Source organism: Acipenser ruthenus, chromosome 3, assembly GCF_902713425.1.
Source record: "Acipenser ruthenus chromosome 3, fAciRut3.2 maternal haplotype, whole genome shotgun sequence".
Taxonomy (NCBI): Eukaryota; Metazoa; Chordata; class Actinopteri; order Acipenseriformes; family Acipenseridae; genus Acipenser; species Acipenser ruthenus.
In genome coordinates this window covers 86,797,133-86,823,594 of record NC_081191.1, presented here as the reverse complement: position 1 = coordinate 86,823,594, position 26,462 = coordinate 86,797,133, and the positions used below count along the sequence as shown (strand labels likewise).

The 26,462-nt window shown below is 39.4% G+C and overlaps 1 protein-coding gene across 1 annotated transcript in view; it reads right to left on the bottom strand.

Moving 5' to 3' along the window:
• Positions 1–1,196: 1,196 nt before the first annotated feature.
• Positions 1,197–26,462, bottom strand: part of LOC117394560 (antigen WC1.1-like) — a 36,668-nt gene continuing 11,402 nt past the window's right edge. The window contains exons 5-20 of the mRNA XM_059018630.1: positions 23,202–23,510; positions 21,463–21,789; positions 19,804–20,115; positions 17,299–17,610; positions 13,791–14,105; positions 13,114–13,428; positions 12,582–12,896; positions 10,383–10,436; positions 9,703–10,014; positions 8,921–9,058; positions 8,343–8,423; positions 7,615–7,746; positions 5,500–5,631; positions 5,099–5,230; positions 2,510–2,557; positions 1,197–2,268 (exon numbers count right to left, since the gene is read on the bottom strand). Coding sequence (XP_058874613.1) covers positions 2,261–2,268; positions 2,510–2,557; positions 5,099–5,230; positions 5,500–5,631; positions 7,615–7,746; positions 8,343–8,423; positions 8,921–9,058; positions 9,703–10,014; positions 10,383–10,436; positions 12,582–12,896; positions 13,114–13,428; positions 13,791–14,105; positions 17,299–17,610; positions 19,804–20,115; positions 21,463–21,789; positions 23,202–23,226 — 2,958 coding nt within the window. The 5' untranslated portion in view covers positions 23,227–23,510 and the 3' untranslated portion in view covers positions 1,197–2,260. The remainder of the gene's footprint in view (positions 2,269–2,509; positions 2,558–5,098; positions 5,231–5,499; positions 5,632–7,614; positions 7,747–8,342; positions 8,424–8,920; positions 9,059–9,702; positions 10,015–10,382; positions 10,437–12,581; positions 12,897–13,113; positions 13,429–13,790; positions 14,106–17,298; positions 17,611–19,803; positions 20,116–21,462; positions 21,790–23,201; positions 23,511–26,462) is intronic.

The window sequence follows — 26,462 nt, the reverse complement described above, 5'->3', positions numbered from 1 at the left end:
TTTGACTCCAGTATAACACACCCTTGGAATCATGCGCACTTCTGAACAATACATCCTTTAAATGGTAATCTAGGTATCATTAGCCATTGCATTTAAACTGCAACATCCTCATGTGATTACAATTATACAGCTCAGAGGTCACACTATACTCTGAAAACCTGCATTTTATAAAAGCATTTGCTTTCTACATCTGTGTTTCAAAATTACAGACTTCATTGTAGAATTTAGATTGCAAAACAATAACAATAACAAATAATACAAAAATGTATGTATATACTGTAGCTAGGCGCCCCCAGAAACCTTTCACATGGTACGCACAACTGAAACACACCGGCATCTCATCTCATGCCGATAACGACACTGCATCAACATGCTGTAAAGTGTTTCGGTCAGAGTGCTGCATTTCTGTTCTTTCCTGAGTTTCCCTTTTTAAAAATGAATAAACACAGCGTGCTGCCATTGAGACAGAACAGCAACTACAGTGACATCTGCCAAATAGTCAACAACAATAAAAGCTACAAATAACCCTCTCCCCCCGCCCACCAACCCCCCCCCCCCCCCCCCCCTCTGGAAACAGTAAAAAAATAGTTAAATATGTAAATATACCTCAGCATAAGAAATGGCAGGTAACCCATTTTTGCATTTTGAAAAGGCGGTCACCCTAAATACAATGTCTTGCATTTTTACAATCAATAATACAAAATTACAGAAAACATTGTATTATATGATTATACAAATAAACTTTATTGATAAGGTTATCTCACAAGTGACCTTTGAGAAATCCATATACAGTTAGAGAACTTGGGCCTCTGACCTAGAGATCAGTAAATGAATGATTGCTGTTGTGTAATGCATTCGCACACACATCACAGAAAACTCTTCTGAAACGCAAATTATACTAAACCCTCACAGGGGAAAATGAGGTACAACACAAGTTCGTTGTAAATGAATCAGTCAAAAATCCAGACACAAGTCAGGAAAGCAGTTTGGCCTAGAGCTCAGTGCTTCCTGCGAATGGCCTTGAAACCAAATTGAGATGGGCCCCCTGCTGGTAAAATCCAGTGCTTAGTTTAACCACCTAAACTGAACTAATTCAGACTGCAGGTTTTTAACTTACATGTCCAGTACGTAGCAGTTTTTCATTTTGGAATAGCAAAAAACACATTAAAAAACAAACAGAAACATATACAAAAAGCTACTAAATGTTCTTCAGGATTCAAATTTTATTACTCATAGAAAAAATGGCCATACATCTTAAAGCATTTAAAGCATCATAATCCAAAATATAGGGATTTAAAAGTTACATGTCTCAAAGTGACATTCATTAAGCATATGTTTCGACATTAAACTAATACAGTTTGAACTTTGTTTAGGGTTGGTACTATAGGTTTCAATATTTAAAAAAAACGCACACAATTACATCTCCATTCATTTAATATTCTCTTCCAGGTGTTTAAGGGTTATAGTACAACAAACCTTAAACACCTGGATCCTTTAAGACTTTGTCAGACTGGTCTTAAAGAATCCAAGTGATTCAGGATCAACAACATGACTGGGAATTAAGGTATAAACTCTTCAAAGCAATATAATACAAACTAATAACAACACTTCATGAACAGCGCAGCTAAAGCACAGCAATGCAGGACTAGATTGAACTGGTGAATTGGTGTGGGTCCTTTGATTTATAAACAAATGGAGTTACCAATAAGGTGATGATTAGATAGTAATAGTTTTTTACACTCTTCCTTTCTATATAATGACCTTTCCAGGGTTCAAAATGCAACAGCTCACCCCCCAATGATCGACTCATACCAGCCTCACTTAGATTGCAATAAATCCCAGTACTGCTTGTCTGCCAGCGAAGTGACTTCAATAAAGGAAATAACTCATCTACAATTACATTTCAGTTTGGTGAAGTAAACAATATTTCATAACTTTAGTTATGAAGGCAATACAAAGGCTTGTGGTCCAAATACAATTATGACTGGTAAAGTTAATTTGATTTTGGTGTAGAAAACCTGTATATAGCCTTCAAAGATAATACATTCCATCCTAAACATTCAGAACACAATGAGAAGACCGGGTCACAATGTGCACATTCTTCAACTGTCTCCACAGTAAAAATGATCAATATTGTAAAAGCTATGAGTCAGAAGGGAAGTCCGAGCGCAGTGTGTGAAGGGCTGACTAGCTCGCATGCGTTACAGCTCAAGCAAACTCTATTAGAAAGGCCATGGAGTACTTCTGCCTGTTGCTTCCTTCAATCCCCTACAAGAAAACGATGACAAAGAGACTTTAGTTAGAATATGTAAAGGCTTGGAATTAAAAAATACAGAACGAAATAAACGTTTCATTCCAAATGCAAAAAGCTCTGGAGATTGAAAGTTAGTCTTGTAGCCAGGCTCTCCTTCTCCTAAGTGTATTACCCCCTGGCCAGAGCTATGCTGTCCGGTTAGCCTTCTTTATACTGTACGCATACTCTTTTCATACATGCAATGCAAAAACTCACCTCTGAGTCTCCTGCTCAAGATTCCAGTATCGTCATATAAAGAGCCAGCTGAAAGACATTCAATGAGTCAGGCTTTAACAGTGAGAGAAGCACGTATCTTCAGACAATACTGAACATTATCACCAAGTTAAACCAAGAAGAATATAACAAATAAAGAAACCTTTACAGACATATATATATATATATATATATATATATATATATATATATATATATATATATATATATACAGTGCCTTGCGAAAGTATTCGGCCCCCTTGAACTTTGCGACCTTTTGCCTCATTTCAGGCTTCAAACATAAAGATATGAAACTGTAATTTTTTGTGAAGAATCAACAACAAGTGGGACACAATCATGAAGTGGAACGAAATTTATTGGATATTTCAAACTTTTTTAACAAATAAAAAACTGAAAAATTGGCCGTGCAAAATTATTCAGCCCCTTTACTTTCAGTGCAGCAAACTCTCTCCAGAAGTTCAGTGAGGATCTCTGAATGATCCAATGTTGACCTAAATGGCTAATGATGATAAATAGAATCCACCTGTGTGTAATCAAGTCTCCGTATAAATGCACCTGCACTGTGATAGTCTCAGAGGTCCGTTTAAAGCGCAGAGAGCATCATGAAGAACAAGGAACACACCAGGCAGGTCCGAGATACTGTTGTGGAGAAGTTTAAAGCCGGATTTGGATACAAAAAGATTTCCCAAGCTTTAAACATCCCAAGGAGCACTGTGCAAGCGATAATATTGAAATGGAAGGAGTATCAGACCACTGCAAATCTACCAAGACCTGGCCGTCCCTCTAAACTTTCAGCTCATACAAGGAGAAGACTGATCAGAGATGCAGCCAAGAGGCCCATGATCACTCTGGATGAACTGCAGAGATCTACAGCTGAGGTGGGAGACTCTGTCCATAGGACAACAATCAGTCGTATACTGCACAAATCTGGCCTTTATGGAAGAGTGGCAAGAAGAAAGCCATTTCTTAAAGATATCCATAAAAAGTGTCATTTACAGTTTGCCACAAGCCACCTGGGAGACACACCAAACATGTGGAAGAAGGTGCTCTGGTCAGATGAAACCAAAATCGAACTTTTTGGCAACAATGCAAAACGTTATGTTTGGCGTAAAAGCAACACAGCTCATCACCCTGAACACACCATCCCCACTGTCAAACATGGTGGTGGCAGCATCATGGTTTGGGCCTGCTTTTCTTCAGCAGGGACAGGGAAGATGGTTAAAATTGATGGGAAGATGGATGGAGCCAAATACAGGACCATTCTGGAAGAAAACCTGATGAAGTCTGCAAAAGACCTGAGACTGGGACGGAGATTTGTCTTCCAACAAGACAATGATCCAAAACATAAAGCAAAATCTACAATGGAATGGTTCACAAATAAACATATCCAGGTGTTAGAATGGCCAAGTCAAAGTCCAGACCTGAATCCAATCGAGAATCTGTGGAAAGAACTGAAAACTGCTGTTCACAAATGCTCTCCATCCAACCTCACTGAGCGCGAGCTGTTTTGCAAGGAGGATTGGGCAAAAATTTCAGTCTCTCGATGTGCAAAACTGATAGAGACATACCCCAAGCGACTTACAGCTGTAATCGCAGCAAAAGGTGGCGCTACAAAGTATTAACTTAAGGGGGCTGAATAATTTTGCACGCCCAATTTTTCAGTTTTTTATTTGTTAAAAAAGTTTGAAATATCCAATAAATTTCGTTCCACTTCATGATTGTGTCCCACTTGTTGTTGATTCTTCACAAAAAATTATAGTTTCATATCTTTATGTTTGAAGCCTGAAATGTGGCAAAAGGTCGCAAAGTTCAAGGGGGCCGAATACTTTCGCAAGGCACTGTATATATATATATATATAATTAAAAACCCTGAACTTTCTAACGCACCCCCAGTATACAGTCCGTGCTCCCCAGTTTGAGAACTACTGCTCTCTAACACATGAAAGGGCTATGGATTTTGGACCATATATGAACACCCTGGAGTGTGTTATTGTGCTTCTAAAATGGTACTCTTCCCAAAGTGAATTGGTTGTCAAGGGAATTGACCAAAGTTCCGAGCTGTATTGGTATTGTGACATATCTGAACAGGTTGAAACACCTGCTCACCAATGTGATTGCTCCCTTGCCTTTTTATAATGAATTAATCCATTTAATCATTTTTTCAGTGGCTTCAGAGAGGGGTTTAGAGATTTGTTTGTCTCCAATTTCAAAGTGCTGTTTACTGTATCCCAACAATCTTAAAAAAACATACCTCAAAAGGGATTATAGTTAACAAATGAATTCCATAAAATCATATCTGCTTCCATTAGCTACATGGGTCTCAGATGTGCAGTTTTGAAAGAATGTATTGTACTGCACGTTTGAGACCTATGCAGTGAATCGAAGTGCAAAACATGGAAGACTTATGGAATTATACTCCCCACCACCTGTAAAACATTGAGCACCAAAATCAGAACTGAAACCAACTAAACTAGGGGACAACATCAGGTAACAAAATTCATCCACATTTCAGAAAAGCAAACATTGTGTTCGTCATAGTTTATTACCCTATGTCAAGTAGATAAGACTTACCGCTGTTCTCTTCTAGATTTATGTAGTCATTCTCTTCAATATCGTCATACTCAGCATCAGGGCCTAACTGGCCATCCTGACCTGTGTGTGTGTCATGGCCGACATCGTCATAGCCAGCATCAGGAAGCTCAGCTACAAACCAGAAAGCAACACAGACATTCCTTTAACAGCATTTACACAAACACAGCAGCACTGCTTTATGTAGGTAAGCCTACTGTCTCTGGTTTTGCCAAGCATGCAAGCTATGTCTACACAGAGATATGAACCCACTGAAGTGCCATCAGAAAACAAAGCTTCAACTGGAGAACACACAGTATTAATCTTCTACTACAACATATTGGGTAAAATAGTATAGATTATATCCTGTGTGTCCAGCTGTCAAGTGTCACAGAGCACCTTACCACTGTCCTCCGTTTCATTGACATAGTCATTCTCTTCAATATCATCATATTCAGCATCTTTCTCTTGCGGAACATCCTCAACTTTCTCTGTGTCACTGCCAACATCCTCACACCTGGATTTGGGAAGTTCAGCTGTAAAACAGTAAACACAAACTCAGAAAGGAAAGAAGACTGAAAAAAAAGATGAACCTCAGAACACAAGAACATAAGCAAATTTACAAATGAGAGGAAACCATTCTAGCCATCAGCGATTGTCCAGTTCTTGATCTCAAATCTCTTCTTTGTTTATTTACAGTTCCAACCAGGCTTGTTTTTTTCTTCAACTCTTTTGCCAATTGCAGTGAGGTAAAACTAATTGTTTGTCAGTGGTAACATTTCTCCCTTTCCTTAAATAAGGTCCCATTAGCCGAAGTACCACACTGTCACCCAGCCTTTGGTTAGCTGGGACAGTCTCATCCTTGGCCAAGTAGGGGTAGCCATTGACCAAATATTTGGACTGAACGTCCGCTGCCAGCCAAAACTTGATCTCAAATTTGTCAGGTTTGTTAGACATATTGAGTCCACCGACACCTTGCTTTTGTTGGAAAAAGCTGATCATCCACTGCAATGTTTTCTCCCAGTTTGTAGCAGAGAATACTGTTTTCAATTAAGCGATTCCAAATTTCAGATGCCAGGGCAATTTTATAATTTTGAAGGCGCATGCTTCTGGTTGTCTTCAAATTGAAACGCAAACATTTTATAATTTCATAAAAGTGATTCCATGCCATAGTCTGGGAAAAAAAAGGTCCCCACTTACTGGACCACAAGCTGTCCAGTGACAGGCTGTTGGCACCATATGCTCCATGAACAAACAATAGTGCAATAAATGCTTCCAAATCCTCCATGGGCATTGACCAGGAATCATCATTTAGTTGTCGGTGGGCTTCAGCTTCAGGGCAGCATTGTATGTGGTGAAGCATACGCTCATCTATCAATGAATGGAAAGCACTCAATATGCTCTCATCAGAGATGTTGCTTTTTGTGTATGGAGTGGGTCCAGAAACCTCCTTCAAAACATTTTGTTGACCCCTTCTTCGTGCAGTGTGGAGACCAGGATTTATAATGCCCCAAACAGTGTCATCACGACCAGTCTCTTGAATACCTGGCGGTGCTGGCGCTACCGTGCGGGAGAGGCTGCCTCAGGTGTTGGCGCTATTCTGGAGAAACGGCTGGTACAGGCGCAGGGGCTGACACAGGTGAAGCGGCTGATACAATGCAGGGGATGCCACAGGAGAGCATCTTCTTCCACGTTCTCTTCTGCGCCCCTTTGCGAGTCAGGTTCTGTGTCCAGGTGTTCCCAGTGGAGTGCTGGGGCGATTTCCTTGCATTGGTGCCGGCATTGTCCTTACTTTCACTGCTGGAATTCTCCTACGCAAACCCACTCTTTACCAGCGTCAGTTTTATCACTGTCAGTGCTAACAACTTTTTCGTCTCCAGATTCACTTTGAGATAAATTCTGTAGTAACTCTAAGCATTGCTCAGCAGTATTACGTCTTTGGCAACTCGTTTTCTTTTTCTCCAGTGTAATTGTGGAAGACTGCATTCCTTTGGGTAACTTCTGACATATACAGTAACCTGAGTGAATCTAAAAATAGATCACAGGAGATACCTGCTCACATGACAGATAGTAGATGCTACAAAAGGCTGATTGAATTACAACAGACACTTTAGATTACAAGCAGCCATTCATGTAAGGGCTGCAGACTGATCTAATCACAGTTCAATACATCACCAGCACAGTCCTGACTGATAAATACAAATAATAATAAAATAGAATACTGTACTGTATAAGCTAAATACAATTGTTTTCTATGCAGCAGTCAATTTGACTGGTCTGGTAGTTCTAAGTATGAAGGTATTATAGCTCCCTTATTTTTGCAACCCCACGCCTCATACTTTGTCAGGATAATTAATACATATATTTAGGAAAAGTCATAAATGCCCAGCCTCGTATCTACCAGACAGGCAGAGTAAATTCAATTTAAAAACCGCAAATGGTCAAATTGACCACCTTGGTAGTTCTAGTGTTAAATAGTGTAGATTATATGATGTGTGAAGTGTCACAGAGCACCTTACCACTGTCCTCCGTTTCATTGACGTAGTCATTCTCTTCAGTATCATCATATTCTGCATCTTTCTCTTGCTGAACATCCTCAACTTCCTCTGTGTCACTGCCAACATCCTCACACCTGGATTCGGGAAGTTCAACTATAAAACAGTAAACACAAACTCAGAAAGGAAAGAAGATATTTTCATGAACCTCAGAACACAAGAATATAAGCAAATTTACAAACGGGAGGAAGCCATTCTAGCCATCAGCGATGTTGTCAAGTTGGGTCTTAAAAGATCAACAATAGATAACCATTCTGTCCTCTCACCACTCCCTGATTTCATGCAAAAACAAAATACATATTTCTATTTTTTCTAATGGGATTGAGCACAGGCTGATGTGAGGGCTGCACAATGCTAACTGTTGTGTAGAGTATAACATGACATGGTTTATTAGTTATTGAGTGCTTGGAGACCTTGCTGATAGGAACTGCTGTATAGAACCGACACTCAACTCTGTGTACAGCACGTGACTGTATTCTCAGTTCTGCATATCAGTCAAATTGCATGTTTTGTTCTGGTCCGTCTTGGACAGCTAAGGAACTATCTGGCCTGACCACTTCACCCCCTAATTTACTATTTCATTACTCGAAAAATGCCCAATAAGGTAATGAATATCGATCCTTAAAATAAAACTAAAAGTAAGCGGCTAACAAATCCTAACACAGTTCACAGGAACCTTCGTCTTTACCTACCTGAGTGATCTAATCTTTTCATGTGTAATCTCTGGTCAATTTCTTCATAAACAGGGTCATAGCCTTCACTGGATCCAGGGCCTGGGGAATGAATATTTTCTTATTATAAATCTTAACTGGTATGTGAGGACCTACTTAAATACAGTAGCATCACAGTTTACTTGTCATGTTAGGCAACACATGTGATTGTGTCAGCAACAAGCAGTTTAAACTGAGGTTTAAATAGGATTGAGAGGAGGGATCACTTAGGGCAGCAATCATGGTGTTTCCTGTAGTGAAAGGCAAGGGCTAGACACAAACCTCAAACCTCAGTGTTCAAAATGAACACCTTACCATTCAACTAAAGAACATGCTCTGTAGTCGAGAGCCAAGTACAGCTCTTATGCTCATGTCAGTATTGTTAACCCATTAGCTGCTAAGAGGAGATTAATTGCACGCCCACCAATCTCAGCCTCAGCCTATAATACAATGACAGGCATTTAGAGCTTTCTTAAATAAACACTTCCACTGTACTGCTGCCCACCCTTGAGATGTACATGTTGTCTGATCCAAAGGCTGTCTTAAGTACTCAGCCCTACCTTTGTGTTTCCTGTATCTGCATGTTGTGATGAGGAGAGCAGCTGTCACTGCACACAGAGGAATCCCCAGAATCAGGCAGGTGACAATGAAAGCCTGGAGCCACCCAGCTGGCTGGGCTTCGGAAGACTGCACTGCTCCTGAAAGAACATGGTCACAGGAGGGCTTAGACATGACTGCTTCATTAAGCACATTTAAGACTAACCTGGAATGCAACAGGGCAGGCCCCAAACACAGCTTATACTGAAATAAATGAATTGCAAATACAGACAGTAGTATGTGATTCCCTTGTGTATGAATGTATTTACTTTGTATATTTTACTTTCAGTGTGATTGCAGGTTGAGGCAATGCAGAATTCTGAAAAATACATTGCTAGATGATAATGTGACAATGATGTAAAAGCTATCTGGAAACTTCTTCACACACAAAGGTAAACGTAACCTGGCACAGATCAATTGTTTTGCGGTTTGCAAGACCTAGTTTAGAAATTCTGTACTTTTGGGAGTAGTGCGCACACCACCATTTTTAAAGGAGCTAAAACAGCTCTATTGGCTCTACTGAGAAGACACTTTATTGAACATTTCTGCAGCAGTTAGTTTTATGGTTTGGTAGAAAAGTTCCATTGTACAAATAGTTTCCACTGCCCAACCCTGCATACAGTATTTAAAAATATATATAAAATAACCATGCTAAATTGTAAAGTAATGATTTGTGTGTTTCAGAAGACATGCTTTTGCCACATTTTTGGGGAACTGTCAAAGTGTGAAAAGTGTCTTTCTGTACCAGAGCAGATTACACCAGCATCTTCATTGTGTTCACAGTTATGAAGTCCGGGCGTAGAGGAGCGACAGCCCAACAGAAACATCTCTGTGCCCCTGCAGTTCACATCGTCCAGCCAGATCATCCCATTGCCTTCTCCGAAACGAGCTTCCTGGGTAGCAGTTACTGCAGAGCCACAGAGCAGCTGTGTGCAGACCACGTGGGCATCATTGAGATCCCAGGAATCATCACACACTGTACCCCAGGACCCACTGTGACACAGCTCAACTCTGCCAGAGCACGGGCTGTCTGCTCCTACCAGCCTCACCTGCCCTTCTGCAATTACAACACAAACGATGGGTCAGTTTGACTCTATGGAGGGTCCCCAATCTGAGATTGCCATGCAAAAGATAACCCCAGGTTGTGGGATATGATCTCTATTAACTACTGATTCTTGTAGCGTGGTTCAAGCTCTCGCTTGGGTACCATGAGGCTGCCAATTCACATCATATAATGTATTTTAAAAACGTAAAGTTAGTAATCAGTATTTGGTTTCAAAAACAGCTAAATATAAGGTATAATATTTTATTCAAAGTTTTCTCTCACTTCATAAAATAGTAAAATTAAGCAAAACCTATACATCATCATACAGAGAATAAATACAAATTCTTAGAACAAGTTGAATTCAGAGACACAATAATCACCTGCACAGACTCTTTCTTTGGAAACAGTTGTAACAGCAGGCTTCCTAGTGTGTCCTGCAAAACACAAAAACAATAAACACCCTGAGTTCCCAACAGATTACTTGGGCCATGCCAAGAAACTAGTACAAAAAAGTACTCTTAATGAGTATGGCATTTTTTCTGAGTAAGATTAGCAATTAAACATCCTATTACATTCAGGGCATTTTTTTTTTCAATTAAATAAATAACTCTGCAAATCAGCTCCTGATTTCAAGGCTGTGATGACTGTCAATCTCTCTTGTAGGGAGGGAGCATCAGCTGCAGGTTGGCAGTCAGAGAAGTGTGATTCTGTGTCAGGGAGGTCAGATAGAACATTCACAATGTACAACAGAATTCCCCATTTAACTAGTAAATTATTATTATTATTTCTTAGGAGACACCCTTATCCAGGGCGACTTAGAATTGTTACAAGATATCACATTATTTTTACATACAATTACATTATTTTTTTTACACATTATTTTTACATACAATTACCCATTTACGCAGTTGGGTTTTTACTGGAGCAATCTAGGTAAAAGTACCTTGCTCAAGGGTACATGTCACAAAGACGGCCGGAGTGGGTGGCGTCAGACCAGAAGCAGGAAATAAACAGACAGAGAGGTGTGGTTTGGTGAAGCTGAGCGAATGCTTTCGCTCAGCATTTAATAAACAGAACAGAAAATAAAAGGTTTGAACAGACAAAACACAGGGCATGGCACTTGAGGCCAAAATAAACAGACAAACAAAACGGACTACACAGACAAAACACGGTGAGCAGATTTCACTACTATTATTTTAACAATTACTACCTCCGTCTCCAATCCCGTTCTCCACTCACCGAACACCCAACCCCGACTGAATGAAAATGTGTCTATATATACTGTTGTGCTGGGATTCAATTACTAATTAATTATTCACTTGAATCCCAGCACGTGAATTAATTCTGTGCAACCCCGTGCCCACATATTACATTTAACCAGCACGTGAAGTGATTTGTGCCCTCCTCGTGCCTAAATACAAATCTACATTTTTAAATACACGTGAAACACAGACCCGTTTATATCCTGTGTACCAATCTCTATACACCAACATTAACACACGCACGCAACATACAACACATAATATGCACACAGGGGCGGGGCACATTGCCATAGTACAGCAACAGTGTCCCCCACCTGGGATTGAAACCACGACCCTCTGGTCAGGAGTCCAGAGCCCTAACCACTACTCCACACTGCTGCCCTAAATTAAATGTAAAAGTAAATGCATCATAATAAACTTAAGGGGTGTGCTTATCCTCATATTTTCAGAGTAGCTGCCTTTAAGAAGTATTTGTCGACATCTATTAAATTAGTCAGAACACATCTATTTATTAATGTGCAGAAATGCTTCCTTTCCCTCAAATTTACATTTGACTATCAATCAATGGCAACTAACTACCGTATTGAGTGTTTTGAAAGCTGATTGGAAACAGACTTTCCTCTCATCTGGGGCGCTGACATTTTTACTGTACTGCCGTACCAAGGCCGTAAACTGACAATGAAAATATGTTGCAAAACATGCAAATCCAATTGATTTATCATGTAAACGTGACCTTTCTTTAAACCTAACATAAGCTACTGCTGTAGTTACCGGATATATATTTCTTTGTCGAGGTTAATGCCTTGGACTTTAATCCCACAATTCACTGCAGAGATCACGCATTTCTAAGGAAACTAATATATCAAACATATCAAAAGGATTATAAAAAGCAAGACAAATAATCGCTTATAAAATAAGAGTTTTATTCAGTTTGATCACGACAGGTTCTATATTAAATAACACTGTCAGATTGTTACTGATTGAAACTCAATCATTTTGTAAACAAGGAAAATATTTCATAAAGGCAGTTATTCAGAAGATATGTGTATCAACACACCACTAATGCATCTTGCACAATAAAAAATGTAAATGATGCATTTTTACGGCTTTAGCCTCGTCCACTTCTGGTAACGTTATCCAAGTAATGGGTTCTCTGCACACCTAAGCTGGGATATCTGCAGTAACCTTATATTTTCCAATAAAGTTCGGTACTATATAGGTAGTCACAGCAGTTACCCTCCACCCTCCACCCTCCATTCTAACTTGGCCAGAGTAAATACTGTGACTCCCACTGTACACTCACACATGACTTCTCACCTAAACACTCAATTCCAGCAACTTCAGAGTCCTGGCATGTATTCTGTCCCCATGGCAATGAGGGGCACTGCCACAGGACAGACTCAAAGCCATGGCAGTCCACTTCATCAAGCCATTTAGGACCAGAGCCTGCTCCAAACTGGTTAGTGTACTGCAGTGTGCCTTTGCCTCCACATCCCAGTTGCTGACAGATGATGTTTACAGTGGTGGATCTCATTTTATTGGAGCAGACACTTCCCCAGGTTCCATTGTAGAATATCTCCAGTCTCCCAGCACAGTCAAACTCAGCACTGACCAGGCGAAGATCCTTAAACTCTGAAACATTAAAAAAGAGTTTTCATTGGCCGTGTACTAGCACATGATTTGTACCTGCAACAGAAACATAAGGATAATGGAATTTAAACCAGTGATAACAGCATATGTGTGAACACACTAGAAGGATTGATGCACTTTTTCTATTGCTCAGTTTCTGAATGGTTAGATTGTATCAATCTGCAATGTATCCACACTTTTATATGTTTATTTCATTTACCTGAACACACAACCCCAGCATCTTTCTTGTGTCTGCAATTCTGTTCTCCCCATTTTGCTGAAGGACACTCCCACAGAGCTGATTCGTTTCCCAGGCACTTGACATCGTTCAGCCAGATTGGCCCAGAGCCTTCCCCAAAAGCAGCAGAGCCAGGAGCTTGTACTGCAGGTCCACACCCAAGCTGCCTGCATGCAACGTCAGCATCGGGTAAGTTCCAGGAACCATCACAGACTGTCCCCCAGGAGCCCCTGTGGTACACTTCCACTCTTCCTGCACACTGGCTGCCACTGCCTGCCAATCTCACCTGGAGGTGCTCTGTCAAACACGTGCAGAACAAATCAGGATTTAAGAAAACACATCAAAAATATTGGGCCCAATTTTGATCACAGGGAAAGACATTAACAACAACAAGTTATTAACAGTTTGTTAGTGCCTGATTATGGGGATAAGGTGGGAAATCCTTTACCCTGTGAAGTGAGAGTTTTTGTGCCTGCACTGTTGGTCAATCATTTGAGGTGTCAATATCATGTTCACCTGAGGGATTTTGGTGGTGATGTTGTTATTTTTGTTTGTATTAAAATTTGGCCCATAGTCTTTTTTTTAAGTGGTGTCACTCTTTCTTGTACAATACAATATATATATTTTTTTGTATTATTGAATTCAAATTAAACATTCACCTGTACAAAGAACCCCTACGCTACCACTGGATTTTGCTGATTCGTTAGATTGAGAAAAATGGCAGCCTTGCAGTGAAGATTCATTTCCTTTACATTCAATCTGTGATAGAAGGACAGGGCCATTCCCAGGAGCATATTTAGAGGGGTTGTATGCTTTTATTGCAAGGCCACAGTTTAAATGTCTGCAGACAACACTGGCATCCTGTAAATCCCATTCAGTGTCTGAAACTCTTCCCCACGTGCTGTTCAAGAACACCTCCACGCTCCCATCACAGCGGCTTTCTCCACCACGGAGCCTTAACAGCCAGTCTTCCTCTGGAAAAACAAATGAATATACACATCTTGATTATTTTGGGGGGAGTCTGTATAGCAAGGCATGAGCAGAAAAGAAAGCTTCTTTGTCATGAGAATATGAAGCAGCGTGCTCACATTTATACTACACAAATTTGTCACGCTAGTCAAAATATGGTTCCATAAATTTCTTCAGAGACAAATCTTATCAGCTTGATCCACGGGATATGGAATCTGGTATTTAGTTAGTCCTTCCAGAAATTCAATTTCGAAATCATTGAAAAAAACATGGAATTATGTACTTGGAGATTTTTCAATGCATAGTAAAAAAAATGTAACATTTCAGATTTTTTTCTTAAGTAGTACATGCTACTGCTTATAGGCAGCACTACAGCAATGCATAAACACTATCTGTAGCACAGTGAGAAGTGTGGTGGATTCAGTGCAAACGTCAGCATGAAGCAACTTATTATATATGCCTTATAATAGTGGTGGCCAATACGTGGATCGAGGTTTTGGTGGATCTTAGGACAAACCAGAACAAGCACTAAAATAAGCATACAACAGTTTTTGTTACGGCTGAAGGGGAGAGCCTTCTGTGTTCAGTAGCATGCATGAAAATATCCCAACAGTTTCTGCATATGAGACTAAAAAAATGCTTGTGCGAACGTACATTTTAATTTAGGCGCACCTCAAATAAGTACAATTATAAAATGGCTTGGATAAACTAAACGTTGTGAATGGCTGACAAGATCTTAACGTGCATGGCGAGCGGTGAATCACCTCTGGAGATCAATCAATTTTCTTAAAATCCGCAAAATCCGCAAAATCAAAATCCTCCATCTCCTTGGCTGAGACTGAAGCCCCAGGCTGGAGTACCAAATACCGCTGGACTGCAGGATCTAAAGTCAGGCTGGAGATCGGTTATATTGGATCCCAACAACGAATGACAAAAAAAAAAAAAAAAAAGGTTCCTATTTACAAGAATATGGTATAAAAACTGCACTTTTGGGTGTATGATCTCGTGCCTCACAATGCACCCAGACGTGTGTAAGATAGGCATATATCGTGGTTTATTGCTTACTTATGGGTTAATATTTTCTTATTTATTAATACATAAACTCTATTTTGACCATTTAAGGGACAATTTCTGTCCTTAAAAGAAAATTGCATGCAAACTCAAATTGCACTCAAAATAGCGTGGCAAAAACATGAGACTTTTATCCTTGCAGATAAACCAAGTTATTGTTAACCAGAGTAGACAAAGTTAACCCTAGCAAATACTTGTGCAGAACAGAAAGATGTAGTTTTTAGTTATTATACATATATATCATGTATGTAACATTTCATTATATATGTATTAAGCTTTTAAAATTATGATAGAGCTACCTAACAAGGACACATTGCAAATCCGCAAATCACCTGTAAAGAAACTTTATTGTAATATCTAGTATGCTGTTTTCTATACCAAGATTTCATTATTTACTTTTAGGTTTTTATTTGTATAATTCAAATAAAATCTACAGCAGACATAGAATGTACATATCCAATGTACAGTTGCATTGATAATTTCTTGGTAACATTACACTGGGTGCAACTAACAGTATGTCATTTTAGCAATACAACAAACATTCTGTAAGGTTACAAATGGTTAAAACAAGTGAATAAATCTCATTCATAACCACAAGTATAGAAAAGACTAAAATATTTCCATAACTACAAATATTGAATTATCTAGGTAGTCTTACAATACTGACCTACTAATATGCCATCTGGTGTATTGGGTCTCTGAAATGATTAAACACAGCATCAAAATGTGAGAGTCGTGACATTGCTTCAAAATGTGAGAGTCGTGACAGGAGCCAGGGAAATTTGCACATTCATTCCAGATGTTATAGGATGCATCACAAATCACCTGCACGTTTAGTGACTGGAACCCCTTCCTGTTCACATATGCATGGTGCTGCGATTTCAGTACAATGTGTGTGCAATCGATGGCTCCCATTACTCTGGGAAATCCAGCAATGTCATAAAACTCCCATTTAATATTTTGTAGCTGCTCCTGATTAAGTGGGATACTGATATAATCATTAACCCTCTTTATCAAGTCACCCGTGACCCTTTGAAATGACCCAGAGACATAGAAGGACAATGCTGCCAATGCAACCGTTTCATTTGCGGGGGTATGGCACAAGCCCTTTTCATAGACAATTCAAGGTCCTCCCGCAGTCTGACAGAGGTTGACAAAATGCCCTATACAGGCGCAATCGAGTGTTTAGATCATCTGATGAATCTAAGAAATTAACCCTGGTCCTGTAAACCCCCTCTCTGTATCGTCGGTGTTGCAGCCGGGGTCTGTCAATCTCAGGCTCGCACTCAAGCTCTAAAATTGCATTTGCTGCTGCTGCTGCAACTGCTGCTACTCCCAGCAAAGCCAGACTGTAGTTTGTTTATTCAATTTTTTTAATACCAAAGAACTTCAATTCTATTTCAAGGTGAGTGATATATTTTTTCATTAGTTAAAACCCTCCTTTTCCAAGTGAAAATTAACTCAGATAAATTATTATGACAATTAACACAAATTTCCTTTTAAATTCCCACGTAAACAAAAGAAATAGTCGCAAGAAGCACTGCTCGTTAAGATATTAACATTATTTCGTAAATCAACAAAATTTCAGAAATCACATTGGCACAATTATTTAATAACGAAATAGGCATAACGACTGCTTGAAAATGCCAAAATCAATGCCACATACCGATTTGTTGATTAACAAATGGAGTTATCATTTATGACCTTTTGAAAATCCTGCCCATCCTGTCTTGCTTACTGTTGCAGGAAACTAGTTTCCTACTCTGTTGTATTACTAAAGACCCTGGTTTCACATGCAGTGATCAATAGTCAAGAACTTAGTTCCATGGAAGCAGCAGCCGTTTCCACGGTACTGTCAGTCCTGGCTCATCAGCCTCAAGGTGTGTCAGCTGTGCCAAGACACGTCCACCGGCCGGTCAGGGATCTGCAGCCGCCCAACCCCTGACTGCCATTCCCTGTCAACACACACAGCTGGCAAACAAGTTCCTGCAGAGTGTCTGGCTCCTTTTTAAGTATTTACAAAAACAAGTGAAAGGAAAACAAACAGCCATACCACATGGTCTTATGATCAAGAATATAATGCTATGGTAAGTTGTCCTATACCCAATTGAAGCCAGCTTGTCTTACCTGCGCAGATGATGCTGGCGTCACTCCCATGGTCACACACCTGTTGGTCCCAGGACACCATGCAGTCCCCCAGACGTGATTCATTCCCCCTGCAGTGAAAGCTGTCTTTCCAGGCTCGGCCAGTCCCTTCTCCAAAGTGAACTCCTTTAGGTGTGGAAGTGGCTGCACCACAGTGAAGGTGTCTGCAGATCACATCAGCATCTTGCGGATCCAGGTACTCATCACATACAGCACCCAAGAGGCCTCCATGTAATATCTCTACTCGGCCTGAACACCTGCTGCCCCCACCCACTAACTGGGGCCCATCCTTTCCTGCAATCGTTCAAACACACATGTATCATTATAACATTCTGAAACAGGAGGCAATTAGTCTATTGACCAAAGCACAGCACTCATCCCAACTTGTGCAATTGATAGAAGACTTTCAAGCTATTATTATTATTATTATTATTATTATTATTATTATTATTATTATTATTATTATTATTAATAATAATAATAATAATAATAATAATAATAATAATAATAATTAGTATTCTAACAGTTGTTTACTGAAACATAATTCAAAGAAAAAATCATACACAATTGATATCTCATATAATATATATATATATATATATATATATATATATATATATATATATATATATATATATATATCACACACACACACACACACACATATACAGCTCTGGAAAAAATTAAGAGACCACTGCAAAATTATCAGTTTCTCTGGTTTTACTATTTATAGGTATGTGTTTGGGTAAAATGAACATTTTTGTTTTATTCTATAAACTACTGACAACATTTCTCCCAAATTCCAAATAAAAATATTGTCATTTAGAACATTTATTTGCAGAAAATGACAACTGGTCAAAATAACAAAAAAGATGCAGTGTTGTCAGACCTTGAATAATGCAAATATTATTCATGTTCATATTCATTTTTAAACAACACAATACTAATGTTTTAACTTAGGAAGAGTTCAGAAATCAATATTTGGTGGAATAACCCTGATTTTCAAGCACAGCTTTCATGCGTCTTGGCATGCTCTCCACCAGTCTTTCACATTGATGTTGGGTGACTTTATGCCACTCCTGGCGCAAAAATTCAAGCAGCTCGGCTTTGTTTGATGGCTTGTGACCATCCATCTTCCTCTTGATCACATTCCAGAGGTTTTCAATGGGGTTCAGGTCTGGAGATTGGGCTGGCCATGACAGGGTCTTGATCTGGTGGTCCTCCATCCACACCTTGATTGACCTGGCTGTGTGGCATGGAGCATTGTCCTGCTGGAAAAACCAATCCTCAGAGTTGGGGAACATTGTCAGAGCAGAAGGAAGCAAGTTTTCTTCCAGGACAACCTTGTACTTGGCTTGATTCATGCGTCCTTCACAAAGACAAATCTGCCCGATTCCAGCCTTGCTGAAGCACCCCCAGATGAGTCCAATTTTCAGCTTTGCCCAACACCTGGTCGTCTAATGGTTAGACGGAGACCTGGAGAGGCCTACAAGCCACAGTGTCTCGCACCCACTGTGAAATGTGGTGGAGGATCGGTGATGATCTGGGGGTGCTTCAGCAAGGCTGGAATCAGGCATCTTTGGAGAGCATGCCAAGACGCATGAAAGCTGTGCTTGAAAATCAGGGTTATTCTACCAAATATTGATTTCTGAACTCTTCCTAAGTTAAAACATTAGTATTGTGTTGTTTAAAAATGAATATGAACTTATTTTCTTTGCATTATTCAAGGTCTGACAACACTGCATCTTTTTTGTTATTTTGACCAGTTGTCATTTTCTGCAAATAAATGCTCTAAATATTTTTATTTGGAATTTGGGAGAAATGTTGTCAGTAGTTTATAGAATAAAACAAAAATGTTCATTTTACCCAAACACATACCTATAAATAGTAAAACCAGAGAAACTGATAATTTTGCAGTGGTCTCTTAATTTTTTCCAGAGCTGTATATGTGTGTGTGTGTGTGTATATATATATATATATATATATATATATATATATATATATATATATATATATATATATATATATATATATATACACATATATAAATATACACATATATATACATATGTAAATATATACTGCTGTCTGAACCATCTAGAATCACTTACGTATTGACTAAGAAAATGAAAATGTTGTTGTTGTCTACAATAAATAAATATCATTGCTGCAAACCTGCTGGACTTTCAGTAGGAACCCAGTTAACCCTTATAAAGATTACCATAGTAACAACACAGCAGTGTAATAAAGCATAGTGAAAGCATGGTAAAGCATTGTAAAGAACAGCAAGGTATGGTAAAACACTAATATAGAAGGCAAACTTAGTAAAACTGCAAAAATAGTGTACAAAAATACTGTGGTAAACTTGTAAATATTTATTCTAGTTCCATACTCTTAGCTGGTCACCAGCAAGTGCTGGGATTTTCAGCAGTATATTAAGACACACTAATAAATCAGTAAGTATTCATATTCTTTCTTTTCCCCTACCAGAGCAGATGACAGCAGCGTGGCTCCCGTGAGTGCAGCTGTGATCTTTCCTTGACACAGGGCAGTCAAACAGAATGGACTCATTGCCCCAACAGTCAAACTGTTCCTCCCACATTGGACCCCTTCCTTCACCAAAGTGAGCCCCTCCAGGGGTAGCTACTGCAACTCCACACTGCAACTGTTTACAGACCACACTGGCGTCATGCATATCCCAGTGTGTATCACAGAGGGTCCCCCAGGTTTCTCCAAACTGCACCTCCACCCGACCAGAGCAGGAATCCTCCCCATCCACCAGTCTTGGAGCTCTGTGACCTTTTAATACAAGTACAGGTCTACTTACAGCATTTACATACATTGTTGACCATGCTGACTAATTATCATTAATAAAGATTCAGAAAAGTGAATTGACATTTGTTATTAATTCACATGATGTCCTATAATGGATTACTTTAAACACTGAATCGGCATCCCTTCATTTATTTATCATGTTTAAACAGTTTACATAGTGTGCCTCGTGGGAGGGTGCGGGGTTTCACTGAATACATGGGAGACAAGGTGGCAATCTTGTGCCGTGGCTTCAATACCGGCAATGGTAAGACTTTGCTTAACACAGTCCCAGGGGTTTACCAACAATGGTATCAGAGTGCTCAATGATGCTGGTACGCACAGGTGCTCCAAAATAATATTCAAAAACAAAAGGTGAAAGCAAAAGAGAAAATAAACACGTAATAAAAGTACAAACAAAAGGTGCTGCTTCTTGCAGCGTTCCGCAGCCTCCGCTATCCAGTGCAGCTCGGGTTTCAGTTATGCTTTGCTAGTCCCTCACTAACACTCGCAGGGTTGCCCAGAATTCCCCAGCTGAACTATAATATGTCCCAGTACAAGGACATGATTTTTAAATGGTACTGTCGTGGCTGTCTTCTTCAGTCGTGCTTGCATGTCTCTTTTTCTCACTCCAGACACTGACGTTCTTTCTCTGTTTTTCAGCTGAGCCCTTAGTAACTTAACTAGACTCTTGATTTAACTAATAATTTTGCTTGATTAAACCTATTTAATTGTTCTCAAAAGTTACAGATTAAATTACTTATAAAAGTTACTGTTTAAGAGCTGAAAGCAATTAAAAAAGGTCTAATTATCAGTTCAATTAATGATCTAGTTCAGTAATTGAGAGCTCAGCTGGAATGAAAACCTGAAGGCACAGGGGGTCCCCAGGACCAGGGTTGGGAAGCACAGCCCTACAACCTAAATTTATTTCAAGATTCATTAAAAATGGAGATCTAGACTATGATCAAATTTTTAAAAGTCACGAAGAGAAACTGCAACAATAACATTCTATCCATTATATTTTTACAATAATAATCATTTGAAAGTCAGTTTGGAAGTTATCTGCTTTCACAGTGGTTATTAAAACTAATATGAAAATGTTTGTTGTGCTTGTGTAGCATTGTGTAGTAGATAAAACAACCACCAAAGTGACACAAAATGAGCATCAAAACCAGGAATCATACTTAGGAATGAATTTAGGTGCCAGCCTTTCACTTTGGAATTACTAGCCTAGCCTAATTTCAAAAATCTTGTTCTGCCTCTTCAGAATTAAAGATGGGAAGAGTTGTACATATAAATAATAATAATAATGGGAAAAAAAACTGCGAAGCTTACCAGAACACACAACTCCAAGAAATTTACTTTTCTGGGGATAGTCCACAACATCTACAGAAAAAAGAATGTCTGACTTGCACTGCCAGAAGGAAGACTCATTCCCATTGCAATACACAGGAAAAGTCCAGAAAGAACCAGGTGTTTCTCCAAAGTAGGCTCCTGTTTTCACTGATACAGCTGATCCACAGTCCAGTTGCGAACACAGAACTTGAGCCACACTGGCATCAATAGCATCATCATAAAATGAAGACTTTACTATACTAGTAGCAAATTCCAGGCGTCCAGCACATGGGCTTCCTCCATCAGCCAATGACAAATTAGCAGCACCTGTAACACAAATGCTTTCATTTGCTAATGCTATAAGGACACAATGATGTTAATACAAAGCACTAGCACAAAAGTTGTTCATGTATGATTGAGGTCCCCAAACAAGCGCAACCGGACTTTGTTTTGTGACGTGGTTTTGGATATTGCTTTGCTTTTTTTTTTATTTTTCGTTTGCCCTTGTGTGTCGGTTAAATATTCAGAGTGTGACCTCTTTAACAAGTTCACTTGAGCAGCTTTGAAGACAGCACTTTGCTTGCATCTGCATTTGAAAAGAACATCCTCAGAGCAGGTCACATCAAAGTGCAAATCCTAGATAATCGAGGAATTGCTGTAAACTATTCCTTTCCGCTCAGACATGACACACGCACATTAAAGCTCCTAACATGGCAGCCGGAAATCACACTCGTGTGCATCTGGGCGAACTGTTTGATCACCTCATGAGTAGAGGCAGTCCAAATCTGCAGATAATGAAATTCCTCGGAAATTGATGAATTTGCAGGCTCCTGCAGAATTCACAGTCTTCAGATTTGCTGTATTCTGCAGCTACAGCGTCATCATAATTATCATAAACAAACTGCTAAAGTGACCTATAATATACTTATTATTATTTGTTTATTTAGCAGACACCTTTATCCATATACATCTTAGTTGTTTGGTTCTAGTTTTATTAAATTAACAGGCGTTTTGTCTCCTTCAAAAAGTAGAAGAATTAAAGACCCGAGGCTTTAAAAATGAGGCCCAATAAGAAGTCTCGGGGTGCTACAGTGAGAAGGGGGAGGGAGATTAAGTCAGAATACGGCAGCTACAGTGAGAAGGGCGAGGGAGATTAAGGCAGAATACGTCACCGTAAAACAATCCGATCTCACATGCACATTCTCTCTAGCTATAGCACTTCCACTACCGTATGTAGGTGTGACAAAGATCGTAACAAAGGGATGTCGTAAACAACTCTCAACACAAAACAAGACTTGAAACCTGTAACATGCCTAGGTATCAAACGATAGCTTTGTCTAAACCAGGATACACTTTGATATATCTACCAGAGAGAGATAGGTTTGCCAGCCTTAGCATCTGTGATGTATATTTAATTGTAATCTTTTAGCTATTTCTTCTAAGCAATGCGCTTGTTTACTTTGCATACATGCAGAATCAACGAGACACAGTTCTGCAGAACCAACAGACTGGCAACATATACATAATTTTATTTAAAAAAGTAAGACTCAACAAAACATGTTTTTCTATGTTTACTCTAAAAATAAATACATATATTATCTATTAGAAGTTCACTAAACAGCAACTGCCTCCTTTTATTTATAATCAATAGTTGTTGTTTTTTCTTTAGGCTCCCAGATCTTTGGGCCTAAATGCAATACCTGCTACTAACAACTAAGTTGCACACTGAACGCACATACCTTTGCATACAACAGCCGCTTGCATTCTGAGATCACACTCATGGTGGCCCCAAGTGTCTGAAGGACAGTCCCAGAGATTTGTCTCGTTCCCAGTGCAGTGAACTCTGTCCAGCCAAATGGGAGCATCATCAATATGGACATAAAATCTAGAATATGTTTCTGCTTCTCCACACCCAGCTTGTCTGCAGGCCACATGAGCTTCGTTTATCCCAAAGTCATTCCAGCAAACTGCTCCCCACTGGCCTCTGTAATAGAGATCCACTCGACTAGCACAGTTGTATGGAATCCCCAACCGTATTTTCTTTGTTCCTGTATAAACACAAGGGAGGTTATTCAGGGTGGAGCTAAAAAGAAAAACATAGGGCCCTATTTATAAAGGGGGCTTACCAGGGGTGGCTAAGAGTTACACACTTGCAGCCAGTATTCATAAAGACTTAAACAACCTTTTAGCTAAGCGTGTCTAAATGTGATATATAAACTGTTTAGCCATGTTCATGTAGAGACAAGTAGACTGTGCTTGCAGTCAAATGCAATCGATTGCAAATGGACACTGGTAGATTAGCCAATAATACCCACCTGGTTAAGTTTGATTGACACTGCTGAAATCGTGAAATGTAAAAAGGAATGAGAGGCAGTATAAAAGGATATGGAGGATATATTGTGCCATAAAATATATAAAAAAATATTAATTAATAAATTTATAAATAAATGTACATTTATTTACTCCTGCTTTTATTTCATTAATCATTTAAATACAATTTTTTTAAAAAATATTTATTTATTTAGTTCAACAATTTGGCACAAAAGTCACATGTTTGTTATTTTCATTCGCTATGATTCCAAAAGAATTCCACACTTCTGATTTACTCTCAAACTATTATCCACCACATGATATAAACCCTGTGCTATCTTTTACTAGAACATAATTCAGTCTGGGTTCAGGCAGGGATAGAAATAAAGCCCTTTTCACACTGGCATGCTCTACCCGGGTCAGATCCTACCCGGGTCAGGACCTGGTGTCATGCAGGTTGGCTACGTGATTTCACACTGCTTTTGATAAAGCAGGGTTAAGCAGGGTTGACCTGGATGACAGACGCAAGTACACAATGTGCGTATCAAGGCCCCGGAAGCAGCTTGTTACAGATGCTTCAATCCAAGCTTCTCTGGATTGAACCGTCAGCCCAAAGGTTGATTGCAGCAGGGATGAAGAAACATTTGGCTGTTTGTTTTTTTTGTTGGCCGTCATGCATTTTGTCTCGCTCAACCCGGGTCAAAGTGTGTCAACCCAAATTCTGAGGTGGGTCACTGGGACCCGGGTATGACCCAGGTACGTGGTTTCACACTACGCTGGATTGTGACCCGGGTAGCCAGAACCCGGGTCTGGACCCGGGGTAGGAGTGCCAGTATGAAAGGGGCTAAAGACTCCTATTGCATAGCGGTTTTACCAATTGCAGGTGTTACTATGAGCTTCATTGGCCCCAGTGTATGGGTAACAAGCTCAGGTGTGTCTTATTAAACTGATAATAAAACAAGGAATGGATCACAATGGCAGTCTTATTTCCATCCCTGGTTTAGGCCTTCTCATGGCACTGAGACAGCACTTATTTCGATTGGTAAATGATGTGCTGTTATCCTCTGATATTGTTATCCGGTTCTGATATTACTACTAAGTGCTGCATTCGACCCTGTTGATCATTCTGTTTTAACTGATCACCTTAAGATATGGTGGGATTGTCAGGTAGTGTCCTGTCTTGGTTTCGATCCTATCTCCCCAACAGGCCTTGATTAGTTAAAACTGAGTAGACTTCTTTTTTGTCAAAGGTTACATGTGGAGTTTCACAGGGCTCGATTCTTAGTCCAATTCTGTTTTCATTTTATATGCTACCTTTGGACAACATTATTCATATACATGGAGTTCATTTTCATTGTTACGCTGACAATACCCAATTATATCTGTCTCTCAAACACCTCTGCTGCTAATATTTTGAATACCTGCCTTGCTGACAAAACAAAATGGTGATGATTCTGGGATCTCAGAAACAACTAAATAATTGTCTGATTTCGTCCTTGAGGGCTTATCTCCTGAATTTAGAGTGGAAATGAGAAACTTAGGGATGACCTTTGACCCAGATCTTTCTTTTGAACCACACACTAGAAATGTTACCAAAATCTCTTTCTTTTAAGAAATAATCGCCAAATTGAAAAGTATTCTTTCCCGACCAGATGCTGAAAAACTGAAAAATTGCCTTCAAGGATTGATTGCTGTAATGCCCTATTCTCTGGTACTCGTAGTCATGTTATTCCTCATCTGGATCTTGCACAAAATGCTGTTGTTTGAGTCTTAACAGGAACTAAGAGACAAGAACACATTACCCCTGTGCTAGTATCTTTATACTGGCTTCCTGTCTGGTTTAAGATAGATTTTAAGGTGCTACTTTAACCTATAAGGCTTTAAATGGCCTTGTCCCATCTTACGTAAATGATCTTTTAACCATTTTCCACGGTTGCAATATTCAACATATTCAGCCGTGAAAAATGGTTTCTCCTTGGTTTCTTAATACAAGAGTCACATTATAGTCTATGCACTGTTTATAAATGCTTGCTGGAATGTTATAAGTGGACAGTGTGCATTGTACTTTCCAAGTGCCCTAGAATGCACACTTCCTAGTGGGAACCATTTTTCACGGTTGCAATACACAGCATATCCAGCCGTCAGAAAGTGTTTCCCCTTATTTTTTAATACAAGAGTCACAATATAGGCTATGCAGTGTTTATAAATGCCTGCTGGAAATACATATACATAAACATGTATCTCTTTGACAAAATGTTTTACCATGTGTGACAAAGTGGTTTGCAGTGTGCAGGTGTAGAGGTGATGCAGTGCTCAAACAATGATAAAACAACAAAGTTCACAATCGCTTTTTTAAAATGTTATTAGTTATATTTTTTATTTTTACATTCACCGCGGTCCCGATTCGAACCGCTCACCCTCAGGACCAAAGGCAGACACACTACAGTTTTTGCTGTAGTCATGTCTTTATGCACACATACAATGTGCCTATTCGGCCAGGAGGGGTCATTCACTACATATGTCCCCTACTTAGAGGAAGCTCGTCGTCAAGCGTAGAGCAGCATACATTTGAACTCAGCAATGAGGCTACACATCTCGAGTGAGTCGTACCACTAGTTGGGTGCCATTTGTAATGCTTTTTTTATTATAATTTTTATTTTTATATTCACCGTAGTATCGATTCGGACTGC